This window comes from Leopardus geoffroyi, chromosome D1, assembly GCF_018350155.1.
Source record: "Leopardus geoffroyi isolate Oge1 chromosome D1, O.geoffroyi_Oge1_pat1.0, whole genome shotgun sequence".
NCBI classification, from domain to species: Eukaryota; Metazoa; Chordata; class Mammalia; order Carnivora; family Felidae; genus Leopardus; species Leopardus geoffroyi.
Genome location: NC_059329.1, coordinates 8,453,678 through 8,470,628, shown reverse-complemented (window position 1 = coordinate 8,470,628; position 16,951 = coordinate 8,453,678). Strand labels below are relative to the sequence as shown.

Below are 16,951 nucleotides of genomic sequence, written 5' to 3'. Positions count from 1 at the left end.
CAGATTACTTATATTTTAAATGATCTTTTATGACATTATTTGTTAACGTTAATTGTTAATGGCATTAATTGTTACACATTGCATACTTTTATAAATCATCCTGAAGTTGAGAAAAGGAGAATAATGACTTGGAAACAAGTTACCATAGGGAACCATTTAGTTTATTACAGGACAAACTACAGCTCCAGCAGTTTATTCTCTGCCAGGACTGGACTGCTCGGTGTGAATCAGCAGTGCCGGTGTTCTGCGTATTTCACAGTGTAGACCCTCTTCTCCTGTGGTGGTGGTGGCAGAGGCACCACTGGGATCCTTCCTCGGTTGGTAGTCTTCTCTCTCTGTTTGTTGTATTAACTGTACTTTTCCTTTTTTCCCATGTTCTTTGGCTTCCTTTTCTAGTTATTCATAACCCTCTTCTGAATAGAGCGTGTCTGGAAGGGAAGTTCTGTAGATGGATAGTCCAAGACAGGAAGATCATGAGCTGTTGCGATGTTTTTGCTGCAGACTTCTGTGGGTTGAGGATGTGATTAATGGTGGCTCCCTAACTCTGATTTATCCTCCAAGCTGGCATTTATTTCTGGCTTTTCTGATGGGTCCTCCCCTGACGTCTACAAGTCTAGGCGTTTCAAATTTTCTTTCCTTAACCTTTACTCTGAGCCACAGGAGGAGCTTCACATGCTCTTTTGTAGCTTTACTGGTGGTTTGGTCGTCATAAATATTTTATCTTTTGGGGGGATGGCACTTAATGCATGATTCTGGTGTCTCAAGGTTTTGCTAAAGTAAAATTAGTAGTATATCTGCGTCCCTGTCAAAGATCTCCTGAATTTTAGTATCTGTTTCTCTGTGGAGGGGCTGTGGATTGTGGACCTAAATGTTGAAGGGAGAATGAAATTTCTAGAAGATAGCAAAGGACAATATTTTCATAATCATAAAGAAAAGATTGATAACGAGCTTGCATAATTGTAGAAGGGACTCTGGCCTTCGCCGTTCCTGCGGAGGATCTGTAAGGTGCCCGCAGCTCTGCTTCTGCATTATTGTCAGTGCTCCTCTGGGCTCGGCATTTTTTTTCGTGCCTTGCGGCTGCTTCATCTCTCCTAAATAAGCAGTATTTATCATACTTATGTCAACATCTTTGTTTGCGGACTCCAATATCTGGATAATCTTTGGGCCTCTACAGTAGTCTGTTTTTCTTTTAGGGGTTTTACGGGCATTGGTGGGGGTCCTTTGGTCCCAGCTTCCTCATGTGCTTGGTAATTTTCGTTGCATGCCCAACGTTGAGTATGAAACATTAGGGAGGCTTAGGATGAAGTTATTTTCTTTTAGAGAGGACTTGATTTTCTTTTGACAGGCACACTGTGTGCAGATTGCCTTGGTGGAGTTGAGCGGGATTTCAGACGTTGTTAAGGTTGGCCTTCTCCTGTTGTTGCCCTCACTGCCACATCTCGGGAGTATCTTCTGAAAGACTGCTTATTTTCTAGGGCCCTTCTATCTTAGAGGGCCCTGAACTCCAGCCTTCTTTGACTCCTGGCTGCAAGAGAGTGTCGATCTTTTTGCTCCACTCTTCAGCCTACTACAGCTGGGTTTTTTTTTTTTGTTTTGTTTGGTTTTTTTTGCTTCTTTTCCTTGTTTTACACCCCATATGTTTTAAGAGTTGGCAAACATCTTGAGGGGAAATAACATGATTATTTATTTATTTATTTCCTTATTTTTGAGAGAGACTGGGGGGTGGGGGGAGGGGAGAGGATGCCAAGCGGGACGCCTACTGCCAGTACAGAGCCCAATGTGGTGCTTGAACCCACAAACTGTGAGATCATGACCTGAGCTGAAGCCAAGAGCAGGACACTTAACCAACTGAGCCACCCAGGTGCCCCAATAGCGTGCAGATTTTAGAGCTTCCTCTTCTATTCAGGCTCTTGGCCTCTTGGATGCCTTCGTGGCCCCAAAGTTTAAATCTGTATCTGCTAAGTCTGGTTCAGTACTACAGGCCTCAGGCTGCTGCATTCCACTCCACCTTTGTTCCACTCTACTGGGAGTATTAAATACCTATGTTTTGTTTGTTTCTTTGTTTTGTTTCTGTTTTTTTGCATACAAAATAAGCAGATACTCAAAACTATATTCTTGTTCCTTCTTTCTTACATAAAATGGAGTATACGGCATACGTCTTGGTGCACCTTGCCATTTTCAATTAATATACTTTTATTTTTAAATTTTTTCCTCAGTATTTATTTTTAGATCAACAGAGCACAAGTGGGGGAGGGACAGAGAGAGAGGGAGACACAGAATCTGAAGCAGGCTCTAGGCTCTGAGTTGTCAGCACAGAGCCTGATGCAGGGCTCGAACTCATGAAACCGTGAGATCATGACCTGAGCCAAAACTGAGAGTTGGACATTTAACCGACTGAGCCACCCAGGCGCCCCTCATCTTCTAAAACAAGCCATATTCTTTGATACCCTCTTCCCATATGCCGGACCTCAAAAATTGTAGGTTTTAGATGTTTATGAACCAGAGAGGCAAAATATTGATACTGTTTACCTTTCTGAGCTAATGCTTCTCTACAGGTATCCTAATGGGACCCACGGTTTTGGAGGCACGTCTCTTTTATAGAAATAGGAATAACCTAATTTTTGGGTTTGTAAACTTTTCCGTAAAGGGTCAGATAGTACTACCTCAGGCTTTCCACGTCACACAGTCTCTTTTGCGACCATCAGCCCTGCTCTTGCAGAATGAAAGCAGTCCTGTGCTGTATGTAAACATGTGAGGGTGTTGTATACCTTAGTGAATGAGGGTATGGGTTCCAGTAAAACTTTATTTATAAAAATAAGAAATTGGGTTAGTGGGCCATAGTTTTCCAATCTCTGTTCTAACTCATTTAACTGGGTAGGGAAGAAAGAAAGCATTTCAAAACCTTCCTTGCTAGGGGTGTGCCTGGGTGGCTCAGTCGGTTGTGTCTGACTCTTGAGTTTGGCTCAGGTCGTGATCCCAAGGTCATGGGATAGAGATCCCCTCATTGGGCTCCGAGCTGAGCATCAAGCCTGCTTAAGATTCTCTCTCCCCCACTGCCCCCTGCCCTTCTTCCCTGTTCCTGCTCTTGCCCTTCCTAAAATTTATTTAAAAAAAAAAAAAAACCTTCCTTTCTAAAAGAAAGTAGATTTGAAGCTTTCTACTTATTTTCAACATTTAAAATAATTTACACTTTTGTATAATTCTTAATAGATCACAAAACAACCATTGCCTTGTCTACCGTTCTTCAAAATCTTTATTGCAAAAAACTGATAGAAAATAATGAATATTGGGGAATATTTATTTTAAAATTTAACTTTACAACCTGCACTTAATTTTCTTTCTTCTTTCATAGTACAGAAGGAATTTTTCTGTAGTTATTTGTTTGCTTGTTTAGATGAAAAAGCCGTGAGTTTTGTGGGCTTTATTTTATATAAATATTAGTCAACTAGATGGAAAGAATGATTTTAAGAAAAGTTTGATAGGTTAGTTTGATGTCCCAGTTTTAAAAGGCAGATCCTAAAATGAATAATCCTAGAATTTAGTTGTGGTAATACCCAGTTTTGTATACATTTTATCTTTATAATAGCTGCATACAATTTTTACATTATTTTATTGAAAATTTAAACTTTGACCAGAGTTATTTTTCTTGTTGACCATCTCAAAACTTCCCAAGTCTTAACTGCGATTACCTAAATTAATTCCGACCAAGACCAAAAAAGTTAACAATGGTAAGGAGAAGTGTGTATGTAACAGTTAGCTCTCAGACCTCATGACCTAGATTTTTAGTTTTTCTTCCTTTCTAAAATACACAGAAAGGGAGACATTCTTTGTAGGACATTGCGGTCTCTTAATAGATGGCATTCATTTGTCTTCTGTCACAACATGTCCTTGTTATTAAACAAGAGTTGTTAGAATAATATTTAAAATTAGTACTTTTACACTTAAAAATTTTTGGATTTGTGCTGGTAGTATTTTCCTTTTTCATTCAACACATCAAATAAAAGAGAATTAACTTTATGGTCTGTACACTTAAAGATTAAAATTCATGTTATTTATCTCCAAATATTATTTTGTCTCATGCCCAAAAAATGGGTATGTACCAGTTACTGAAAATTTTTAGTAATTCATATAATTCACATCAGAATTCCTATTTTAAATCCATAATTACTGTTTTCAGTCTTAATGTTTTGGGTTTACTTATCTGATACTTAGTTTAGATAAGCAGAAAGTTATGTAAGTTTGAAAGTGTATTGTTTTATAGAGTTTTGAAACAGATGGCAAAGTATTTAGATCAAAACTTTGGAGATACTAGTTTTTTAAAAATAAAGATGTGCTTCTAGCTTTATGACATAACTTGAATTACAAAAAGTTTTCATTTCTTCAGGTTTTTTAATTGTGATTACTAAAGAAAATTACTAGGCTTTTGCCAAGTTAAAATCAAAGTATGTATGTTCATTTCCAGACGTGCTAATTTTTAGAAACTGTACAAATTAGATTCTTTGCCATCATTTCGGCTTCTTTTGATAATGCGAATAATTGGAATTAACCATTGTTTCGTGGGGGGTGTACAATTTGACAGAACTAGAAGAACAGACTCGAAAAGCTCTAGAACTGGACCAGGAGCGAAAACGAGCGAAGGAAGAAGCAGAAAGGCTTGAAAAGGAGCGCCGAGCTGCTGAAGAGGCCAAGTCCGCTATAGCAAAACAAGCTGCCGACCAGATGAAGAATCAGGAGCAACTGGTCAGGAACCTCAGCTCTTTCTCAGAGAAAAAGGAAAATTTAGACAGAAGCATAGAGCAAACCTTGTACAACTAAGCACATTAGAGATCTTCTGGAGAGCACACCAAAGATATAAGTAGTATCTAATAGCAAAGTTTGGAAATAAATCTAAACATTTAATTTCTGCCTTAAAACAAATAAACAAACACAAAAAATAAGACCATAAAAGATAAATGGAGCCTGTTGCTAACAAAAGATTTCTGATTCACTTAAACTTTGCCTAAACCACTGGTGTGTTTTACTTTAGATAAATTGACAGTACGTTCTGATTCCTTCTTATAACCGTGGGCTGTACTTATTGGGGTCTTCGTGTTGGTTTGTGTAGTGGACTTAGATATATTAAGTGGGCATGACATTTAAAAGATCCTGGAATTAAATATTGGTTCAGACATTCGCTTGCTATGTGTCCTTGGGTCTTTCTGAGCCTCAGATTCTGCCCTTTGAAAACAGAAATGATGTCACCAGATAGGATTGTTGGGGAATCACATGACATTATTTGATAGCATGCTCTTCAAACTATAAAGCATTATATAAATTTTTTCTTTGTAGGCTTTAGCAAATACTTTATTGATCAAAGTTTACAAATAGCTCTGGAGTTACACATTCTAAGTTCCTCCTACTGGAAGACGAATAACTACTTGCCTATAATGAAACCATTTTTACTTTATCTCCTTACTAGTTCATTATACTACAAATAAGATATTTATGATCTTAAATATACTTTTTTTAAAAAAAATTTTTTTAATGAAAGACCATCAAAGAGGAACATAATACAGCCCAAGCATGTACATTAAAGCTTTGTTGACATAATATAAATTTTTGAAAATACATATTTTTAGTATTGGTAATTATATTGTGTATTTTAGGCAGCAGAACTTGCTGAATTCACTGCCAAGATTGCACTTCTAGAAGAAGCCAAGAAGAAAAAGGAAGAGGAAGCTACTGAGTGGCAGCACAAGGTGATCGTTGGTTTCTTCCCTCAGTATCATTTGTTGAATATCTACTTTGTACCCAGTAGTATGCTGAGTTTATAGAGATGAATACTGTCACGATTGAGAGGGGGAAAGATACCTGTGTGTATGAATGTGTTTGTATCGTACTAATTACTGATCTGTCGACGCAAGCTCAGTATTTGGGAACACAGAAGAGGTGATTAATTTCTGTGGGAATGAGGCAGGCTTGGGGAAAACCCTTAGAAGTTTAAGTTGCATCGTGAACTTCAATTTTGGGAGTGGTTAGAGACTGTAGACAGAGGGGCTGAATGAGCACAGGAAGTTTGCAAGCGCATGCTGGATTTGAGGGGCAACCAGTAAGCAAGCAGTGCTTTCGAGCATTGGTTCAGAAATCTTGTGAGATGTGGTTGGGACATTAGAGAGGAAATTAAGTTGTGAAGGGCTTTAATTTTAAATCAATGGCAAGATGATAAGGAGTGTCTGTAGACATTTGACTTTGAAGATCTCAAAACAGGATTATAACATGATTAAGTATGGTGTTATAAGGCCGTCGGTGTGGAAGCTGGCTTGGTCCAAGAGGTGGGATTACTTGAGAGTCAAGAGGAGCAGAGGTTGCTGAGAGACATCTTGGGGTAGACTCAAAAGGGCATGGCAACCAAATCGTGGATATAAAGTGGAATTAGAAGGATGCAGCGACGACGATACTTTCTGAGGTACCTAGTATAAGTTCCTAAGTAGATGAAGCCCCTGTTGAAATAGTGCACAAGTGAAAAATCAGAGCTTACTCCACACTTTAAATAAAGGTTAACTTTTAAGTGCATCCATAATAATTTTTTTACCCAAAGGCCTTCTACAGTATGTGTGAATGTTTCACCCTTAAATTTTCTTGGTAGCAGTTTAAATTTCACAGGGAAATTTTGATACATTGAAAATTGTGTGTATGTGTGTATATATAACTCTCAAATATGATAGAACTCTGTTAACCTGTTACACTATTTTATTAGAATTTCACAGAGACACATAAACTTCTTTAAAAAAAGAAAGAAAAACAAAACAATAAAAACAGCAACAAAAAAAAAGGGTGCCTCAGTGGCTCAGTCAGTGAAGTGTCTGACTTCAGCTCAGGTCATGATCTCATAGTTGGTGAGTTCGAGCTCCGCATTGGGCTGTGCGCTCCGCCAGTAAGGAGCTCACTTTGGATCCTCTGTCTCATTCACTCTCTGCCCCTCACGCGCTTGTGCGCTCTCTCGCACGCGCACTGTCTGTGTGTGTGTGTGTGTGTGTGTGTGTGTGTGTGTGTGTCTTTGTCTCTCAGAAATAAACATTTAAAATAAATAAAGGAGCACCTGGGTGACTCAGTCGGTTCAGCCTCAGACTTCGGCTTAGGGTGTGATCTCAGTTTCATGAGTTTGAGCCCCAAATCGGCCTCTGTGCTGGCCGCTCAGAGCCTGCGTGGGATTCTCTCTCTCCTCTGTCTACACCTTCCCAACTCACACTGTCTCTGTTTCTCTCAAAATAAATAAGCTTTAATAGTATATAAATAAAAATAAATAAAAATGTAAATAAATGAAAATGACACCACAGAGGTAAATCCTCTGAACTATAGATACGAGGAAATGACACAAAAGAAAAACTATATTCCCACAAACCAGGATCACTCTTTTAACACCTTAGTGCAGATCTTTCCACGATCTTTTCCTGTTTGCGTGTGTGCATACATACACATTTATATGTTTAGAGTGAGGTCATCCTGCACACACGCTTCCATTTTAGTCACTTTTCATCTCATCTGTATTAGACTGTATTCATAAAAATTTTTTAATTCAGATGTAATAGACATATAACATTATATTAGTTTCAGGTGTAAACTTCATTATTTGATACTGTGTGTATGGTGAAATGAGCTAACACCCGTCGCCATACATAGTTAGAATTTTTCTTCTTGTCCTGAAAACTTTTAAGGTTTACTCTTAGCAACTTTCAAATGTACAGTATTAATAACTGTAGTCTGCATGCTGTTTGTACGTTATATCCCCATGGCTTCTTTATCTTACAGCTGGGAGTTTGTACTTTTTAATCCTCTTCTCCCATTTGCTCACTCCCCACCGTCCCCGCCACCCCCAATTTTTGGTAACCAGGAATTTGTTCTCGTTTTTTGTTGGTTTAATTTTTTCTTTTTTAGATTCCACATATAAATGAGATCATATGGTATTAGTCTTTCTCTGACTTACTTCACTTAGTGTAGTGCCCTCAAGTTCCATCCATGTTGATACAGCAAGATTTTCTTCTTTTTTGTGGCTGAATAGTACTCGTGTGTGTGTGTACACGACACTTTCCTCACCCATTCATTCATCCATTGATGGGTGTTTAGCTTGCTTCATATCCTGGCTATTGTAAATAAGGCTGCACTGAACCTGGTGGTATATATATCTTTTTGAGTTAGTGTTTTCGTTTTTGGGGTATGAATACCTACCAGTGGAATTGCTGGATCATATGGTAGTTGTGTTTTTAATTTTTTGAGGAAAACCTTCTTCAGACTTGTGTACCGTTTTCCCTAATAGCTGCACCAACTTACATAGTCACTAATAGTGCACACAGTATCCCTTTTCTCCACATCCTTGACAACACTTGCTATTTCTTCCCTTTTCGATAATAGCCATTTTGAGTGGTGTGAGGTGATAGCTCGTTAGTTACGATTTGCATGTCTGTTACGATTAGTGACGTTGAGTACCGTTTCATGGACCTTGTTGGCCATCTATATGTCTTCTCTGGAAAAAATGTCTATTCAGATCCTCTCCCCAGTTTGTAATCAGATTGTTTTATAACTACCGAGTTGTATGAATTCTTTATATATTTTGGATATAAGATTTGTCAATATTTTCTCCCATTCGGTAGGTTGCCGTTTCTTTTTTTTTTGATGGTTTCTTTTGCTGTATAGAAGCTTTTTAATTTGATGTAGTGCCACTTGTTTATTTTTTGCTTGTGCTGTCAAATCCAAAAAATCATTGCCAAGACCAGTGTCAAGGAGTTGCTCCCTGTGTTTTCTTCTGGGAGTTTGATGGTTTTAGGTCTTATTTTCAAGTTTGTGATCATTTTGAGTAGATACTGTGTATGCTATAAGATAGTGGCCTAGTTTCATTCTTTTGCGTGTATCTCTCCAGTTTTCCCAGTACCAGTTATTGAAGGGGACTGTCCTTTCCCCATTGGATGTTCTTGGCTGCTCTGCTCCAAATTAATTGATCATATTTGTATGGGTTTATTTCTGGGTTTATATATAGAATATATTTCTATATTCACAGTTGACCCAAAATCTTGTATAGCTAATTTGCCAGGCCAGTGTCCAAATTAGCACCTTGCATTACATAGATTTGCTCTCGGTCTCTTTTAAAGTAGGACATTCCTTTGTTTGATACTGAATTATTGGAAGAACCTGCAGATTGTCCCTTCTCCTTTGTGTGTCCTTATGGTGCCATTCATTTGTCCTTTTATCATCAATATTTCCTGTAAACTGGAAGATAGACCTGAAATCTTGAAGGATGCATCCTAAAAAGTTTTTGGCTACAGTGCCTCATAGGTGAGACCTCCATATAATTTATCACCCAAATTAGAGCATTTTTTAGAGTGAAAGGTATTCTTATTAGTAATTACACCAGGACAACAGTGTGAAGCAGGATTTTTCCAGGCACAGCAACACGGTATACCACCCAAATAATTGCTGATGTTGGATACCTCCTGTTGTGTCATCTCAGAAGACACTTAATATCTAGTTAACCTACCATCAGTGATATTAACTGGTCACTAAACAGGCTGATTCCTCCTTTGACTGGGTTATGTGCTCCCTCTTGTGGCTAAAATGTGATCTCTTGGATGTGGCATTCTTGGGCATTAGGCTGATGCCATTTCTCATCAAATATTTGCATAACAGGTTTAGCAATATTTGATTGTGCTAGCCAGAGTTAACAATTTTATTAGTTTTTGCAAAGTGATGTGTTTTCATTCTGGCATTCTTGCCCCCTGGCATTCCTTTATAAAAGTAGAGCTTTCATCCGTAGGGCTTATTTTCGTTACCCTGAAAGATAGTTTCTATTAGGAAAGAGAGATAACTTGATTCTCTTCGTTACCAGTTTTCAAATGAAGTTGCTGATAAATTTATTGTTAACGTTCAGGCTTTTGCAGCCCAGGAAGACTTGGAAAAGACCAAAGAAGAGTTAAAAACTGTGATGTCTGCACCCCCTCCACCTCCACCACCGCCAGTCATTCCTCCAACAGAAAATGAACATGATGAGCATGATGAGAATAATGCAGAGGCTAGCGCAGAATTATCAAACGACGGGGTGCTGAACCACAGAAGTGAGGAGGAACGTATAACGGAAACACAAAAAAATGAGCGTGTTAAAAAACAACTCCAGGTATTTCAAATTGACAGTTGTGTGTACATGTATAGTACAGTGAGCATTTTCCCCATGTAATAAAATACAAACTTACTAAAAAGGAACATTCCAGTTTTTTTTTAAGCTTTTGCCCTTAGCTGGCCTTGTGATTGTTTTGTGATTGCTTGGCCTGTAGTCACAGTGCTTGATTTCTTCCATTGTAGCAAATGTGTTAGTTTTGGGTAATTAGGCCTTAAGTGGTAAGTTATTTTTTAATTATAGCTTGACTCCACGCTAAAAGGTAGAAAGTGTTTTGATGTTATCTTTAAAAGACAGATGAATTTAGTTTTTCCCCAGTAAAGTATACATTAAAAGCCATATAATTTAATAGATTACCTGTATGACACTACATACTCTGAACTATTTATTCAGGTTTCATAGTACCAAAAGGTAGGTTTATTAAAAGCACATAATTAGATCAGAGTAGGAAATCTTAATTTGATTTGACCTTTTTTCCCGATAAGTTCTCTGATTTTTTTAATTGGCGAAATCTTTAAATATTAATAAAGAAAAGAAAATGAAGTGATAATTGCAATAAATATATTAAGACTTTGGAGAAAGGTTCTCTAATAGCCTAGATTTTAGATCTTAAAATAACATCCTATACTGTCTTCATTGAACCTTTTGTAAGTGATTTCAAAATCTCTATTGTATAGAGAAAGTTAAGGGATTTTGGAATAATACACAGAATTGTCGTGGTTGTTGAGTGTAGCAGTGAAAGACAGTGGGTATTTCTCCCTAACTACTACCTCTACTATCACCAAAATAGAGCAAATTTACATGCTTCATATTTTTTATTTTTATTTTTTAAATTTATACACTTTAAAGAAATTTTGTGACAGTGTAAATTCTAATATGCAAAAAAGTCAAATTTGTTGTATGTGTATTTTTGTCTTTAAACCTTTTTTATAAGCTTTTTAAACTTTAAGAAGAAAAGAATAGTCATTGTTTTTATTTTTTAAACATAGGCGCTGAGTTCAGAATTAGCCCAGGCCAGAGATGAAACCAAGAAAACACAAAATGATGTTCTTCACGCTGAGAACGTGAAAGCAGGCCGTGATAAGTACAAGACTCTTCGGCAGATCCGACAGGGCAACACAAAGCAGCGCATCGATGAGTTTGAAGCAATGTGAGAGCTGTTATTTTGCATACATGTTCTTCATAAGCTGAACCACCAACAGAGAAAAGCAGGCCTTTGCAGATGTGATGGAATGCACCCCACCTTGCCAAAGCACTTACACCAGTTGACTGTGGTGGCTAAAAGACATGCTTGAGGGAGCCCTTCTGCATTAAGGCAGTGTGATGTCATGCTTGATTTTCTTTTCCTTTTGGGCCAGGGAATGGAGAACAGTGTTCCATCGCCTCCTTTCACATTTTCAGTTTCCATTTTTTTTTTTTTCTGTTGAAGATTAACACTAATTATCATGTCTGACAAATGTGTATGTGTGATGTAAGCACTTTGTACATTTCAAAGAATGATGGTGACTTAATGAGTGTTTGGGTAGAGCACTCTGTTTTCTTTGGACCCTTCCATAGTTGACCTGTGTGTATTTCCACATTCTGTCTCAGATTTCCTCGGCGTGCCCTTATCATATCTTGCCATCATGCCGATAGCCATAATTCTGCCATCGTCTAGATCATTGGCAGTGGTCAAAATGAAGGTAGGCGACAGGGTGGACAGTCTTTAATAATTGTGTAGAAGACAGCTATGAATCATGAAAAGGATTAGAATATCTAATAGTGTAGTATGCAGCTGGTGGTTAATGTTTTTAAAATCCCAGTTTGCTTACATTATTGGATATTCGATATTTACTTAATTAGTCATCTTTGACAGCTGAATGGATTGGTGTTTCATCACCTGCCATCCTTTGGTTTTCTTTGCCTACCGTTGACAAAGGTGTAGACAGCAGGTGGTAGTACCCTAGGAGAGTTAATTGATGAAACACTACCTGCAAATACTAATTGTCTCCAAAAGATTTAAAAAGTCTGTTCTTTCAAAGATTGATTTAGACAAACAGATGTTTAATTAAAAAAATATGTTTTTTGGTCATTGATTATACTCATTCAAAAAGCCGTGGACCTTTCTGGAAGAGCAGCGTTTGAAAACATCAGTCCCAGAGAGGGGACAGTAATACTACCTCACTACTACACCTGCGATGACTGGTCGCTCCAACACAACGGAGTATGTAAGTGTGTTCTCCAACACGCACCAGTACTTCCAGTCATGAAGGAGTATTTCTGAGATTTCCTTTTCCTTCAGAATATCTTAGAGTGCTACTATTTTTTAACTGCCTTGTCGTTGAGCTGAATTGTGGGACTCTGATTTATATGAAAATTGTAAGCTCTTGATGGTATACTATCTTCTTGGAGGGGTGTTCTGTGTCTGAGGAAGTGAGTGTGTGCGTGTATGTGTGTGTGTGCGCGCGCACGCGCGCGAGAGAGAGAGAGAGAGAGAGATTTTCCCTTGTAGCATATGAATGTCTGTACCTTCATTTCTTGATATAATTGTTACATAATCATTTTAGCAGATTTGGTTTCTAAATCATTGTGCTTATTTTTTTGTTCTCTAAAAATACTTAAATTTGGTTTGTTAATCCTATTTTAGAAATTATAATTTTAGGTTATATTAAGTTCAATTATGTCTTAAGAAGAAGAAATCTTTCCAGTTTGGAAGATGTTCTAATATTCACATGTTCTAACATTTTCTTTATTGTACAACATCTAGACTTGGAGATAAGGAAAGCCTTGTTTTCTCTGTGTGGTTCAGCTACTTTTCATGTGGTATTATGCACTCAAATTTACATTTATCTATTAAAATTGCCATTTTGTTAAGCATTTTTCACGCACAGTAGATTCAAGTTGTGTCTGAAAATATCTCTTGTGCTTTTTTTGATTTTGCTGACTTGAAAAGGATTAATCTGGGCAGACATATGAGAAGGAAAGGTTGCATTTAATATATTTTTGGACTTTGTAGGACAAGAGGTAACTGGTTGATAACCTTGACGTGACTGTTGTGTGGTGGTTGTGCACATGCTTCAAAACACTGTGGAAGAGAGTGTTTCTGCTTGAGCACATTCGCGGGATAGGTGGTGAACTCGTCATGCTCCAAGGCGTGCGTGCTCGCTTTTCCAAAGTAGCAAAGCAGTTGCCATAATAGGTGAAAACTTGGATTTCCACTGGATTTTTATTAATTTTCTACATTTTGAATTGTGTGCACTATCACTGCTGCATCAGTTTGCTATCAGTGTTGAAAAATTACCAGTTATATTTGCTGTTTATAATCTATTTGTAGATTAGGATTAAAATGGATTTAATCCATTTTTAAAGCTGTGTGAATTTTTCTAAACAGGAAACAACTATTTGCAATATCAGTTTTCATAGTGAATAAGCCAGTTATGACTTTTATTATTAGCAGTTGAGAGCACATGCTCATATAGCAATGTAAAAATATATTAATGAGTATTTGGTAAATTCCAGCAGGTTTTACCATTAGCATAATTCTGTGTTGTACAATTAAGCTACAGTTACATCTATAATTTTGGATAACATTCATTGGTTAACAATAAAGTGACAAAAGCTCATGCCTTCAAGGTCCACTGTTGTTATTTAACATGGATTTTTTTGCATATTTCTCAGAAGCATAATCTTTATTAGACCCACAAATCATCACATCTTAAAAATGAGAAGTGGATAGGGTAAATTTTCAAAGTCCTCACAGATTTATCTTTCCCCTAAATTTTACCTCTTTTGGTATGGAAGTAATAGTGATTGTTAATTCTGTGAAAAATCATTAAATCGACTCTCTTGATAACAAACTCATTTAGGATTTTTAATTATTGCTTTAATTGTATATTGATAATTTCTGTTTCCTAACGAAGATACAGTTTCATTGCCATTGATCTTGCTATAAAAATGCTAATGTTCTTTAAAGAACTATATATATTCTAAGTGCATTTATTTAAATGTGTATTTTTATTTTAAAGTGACATTACAGAGTAGTTACCATAAATCTAGAAAGTTACTGTGTCTTAAAAGCTTACTAGTTTTTAACATAAAGATTATTCATCTTAAGTAAGTCATGTATTCCAAAAGGAAAAGCAAGATGACTTCTCAGTTTATAGTAATACTTAGCTGTCACCTTATTTTTGTCTTACCAGTAGGTAGTGATTTCTTTATTCTGATCCGGTCAGAAAGGAGAATTTTATAAGATTCCTTTATATCTAATTAGGGTTTTTCTTTAAGAACTAGAATTCCCACTTACCGAGTTGTCTTAGGCTCTTTTGGAACCCTCACTCCTGATTATCATTGGACAGCAATTTCAATATTAGTATTAGGATTGAAAATGCCCACTACTTCCTGTCTGAAGTTCGATTACCTTGTTGATTAGTGATATTTTTAGAACTGAAGCTAAAAACTTTTTAGATCCCAAAGCATCCCATTATGTGTATGCATGAGGAAAACAATTTTTAAATTTTAACATCTTAATCTCTAAAGCTTAAAACTTTAAGTAGAAAGAATTAGTGCCTTTATCGTTAATTTACTGAGCTGGTAGCAAACCAAAGTTTAGATATCCTTAATTAAGGGTAAGGGAAATCATTCCAATATGGAGCTATACTGGTGGGCCTATTCCATCCTCTTAGCATTTTCTTATTCTGTACTTCATTTTGTAATTAGAAAATAATCTCTCAGTGCTCTTGCGGTTTATTGTGTAAAAGGACAGCATTTCAGTACATTTCAAAAGTTCAGTGGATTCTGCAGATGTTTTGATAACTTTATGAAATGTCAAGGCAATCCTCACATTCTATGCTGACGTGGCGAGGAAGCCTTGGTGCACAATAGTGTTATACATTATCAGAGCTTATCACATTCCCATCCTTGACTTTTCCAATTAAGTAATCTAAAGTTCCATTTTTTTTCCTAGTGGGCCTACTTCTTAATAGGTCCATCTTTCAAGATTTTAAGAGCTGCCATTTTCCTTCTGGAAAAATCATGACTCCTTGCTTTGTTGCCTCAGTATTGTGACTTCCCTGAAACACTGATATGAAGTTATCTGATTTCTGGTTACATATACTGCTTTAGGAGTTCAAGTATCTCTCATTCACTACGGAATTTTAAGGTTAAAAGATAATTGCCCAGTGGCACATCTTTTAAATTCGGGTTTACTCCTGGCTCTGGAGTTTTTTAGCTACTAAATGGTTCCAGACTCTTTCTTTACAGAGCTTCATGGAGCCACTACATTTAAAAAAAATTTTTTTAATGTTTTTATCTATTTTTTGAAGGAGAGAGAGAGAGAGAGAGCATGAGCGGGGAAGGAGCAGAGAGAGAGGGAGACCCAGAATTCGAAGCAGGCCCCAGGCTCTGAGCTGTCTGCACAGAGCCCGACGCGGGGCTCGAACTCACGAGCCGTGAGATCATGACCTGAGCCGAAGTCGGACACCTAACCGACTGAGCCGCACAGGTGCCCCAAAGCCACTATATTTTTATATGCTGTATTGTAGGATACAGAAGCAAGATGAGAATGACTGTGCCTTTCATTTTGGCCTGTCTTAAAATATGGAACTTCAGATACTAATATATCGTAGCCCTTAGGTCCTTCGCATTAATCTGTTAAAATACAAGATTTCTTTTAAGATGGCAGCTCCACTTGGTTGATTGCTGTGACTTGTATGCCCAGATTCCTCCCGGCTTCCATCACATCAGTTGCTTCCATCCTTGTAATTATTATTTTTGTTACTTTGTTCCAATTGTTCACTTTCATTTCATGATCATTTAAAAAATTAAGATTCACTTTTATATTTATGCATGTCATTTAGTTTGTTCCTAAAAGTCGCGATGGTTTCTGTTAATGTCACAAAACCTAAATAGCCAATGTCCATCTTCCTGGTAATGCGGCTTCAGAGTCTCACAGGTTTATGTGATGGTCCTTGGAAACATTCCTGTTGATGAGACATGGGTTATATGAAATTCTTCTTTTGCTGTGTTTATAACGTATACTGTGATATCCCTTTTAATTTTTTGCAACTTAAAATGTCTTAACTTATGTGTCAGACCTAGAAATGCATGAATGTTTTAGACTTAGAAGACACTACCTCCTCCCTCCCTTTCCTTTGGTTTGTACTGAAAAGTCTGTGTAATTCAAGTCCAGCATTAGACTCCTACATGCCCTCATGCCATTTAGGTAATTATTTACTTTGAAATTTTAGCTATTTTGGATAAAAGATACAGTTGTATGATGAAAGAAACTACAGTGTACAGAAAATCAATAGAAGAAAAGTAGTGAATAAGGCCAAGAATAAGAGCACATGGTGTAGTTTCTCAAGTTTGCTTGTTCTCTGGTAAATTACTTAATTTTTATTGCATACATCAAATTTTAAACACTGTATTTAAAGATAGCCTTAAACAAGTGCCTCATTGTGAAAGTTTTCTAACTTTATACTAAGATTCATTTTAGACCCTACTGACAAACCGGTCACCTAAAGTCATTAGTAATCTCTGTATTAAACAAAGTTTCATGGAGTTAGCTTTCAGTTGAATCTTTTTTTTTAATTGTTAAAATACGTATAAAATTTTAACCATTTTCAAATGTACAGTTGAGTGATGTTAAGTAAATTCATGTTGTACAGCTGTCCCCACTATTCATCTCCAGAACTTTTTCATCATCCCAAACAACTTGTACCCTTACAACGCTGATGCCCCATTCTTCTGCCTTCCTGCTCCCTGGTTACCCCCATCCTACCTTTTGTGTCTCTGAATTTGACTACTTCAGGTGACTCTGAACATTGGTCCTTT

General features: G+C 37.0%; 1 protein-coding gene across 2 annotated transcripts in view; it reads left to right on the top strand.

Moving 5' to 3' along the window:
* The window catches only part of RDX (radixin), a 95,762-nt gene that overhangs the window by 53,751 nt on the left and 25,060 nt on the right, over positions 1-16,951 (top strand). For both annotated transcript variants that reach the window (XM_045482728.1, XM_045482729.1), the window contains 4 exons: positions 4,580-4,740; positions 5,646-5,738; positions 9,899-10,141; positions 11,131-11,291. In XM_045482728.1, the coding sequence (XP_045338684.1) occupies positions 4,580-4,740; positions 5,646-5,738; positions 9,899-10,141; positions 11,131-11,291 (658 nt within the window). The remainder of the gene's footprint in view (positions 1-4,579; positions 4,741-5,645; positions 5,739-9,898; positions 10,142-11,130; positions 11,292-16,951) is intronic.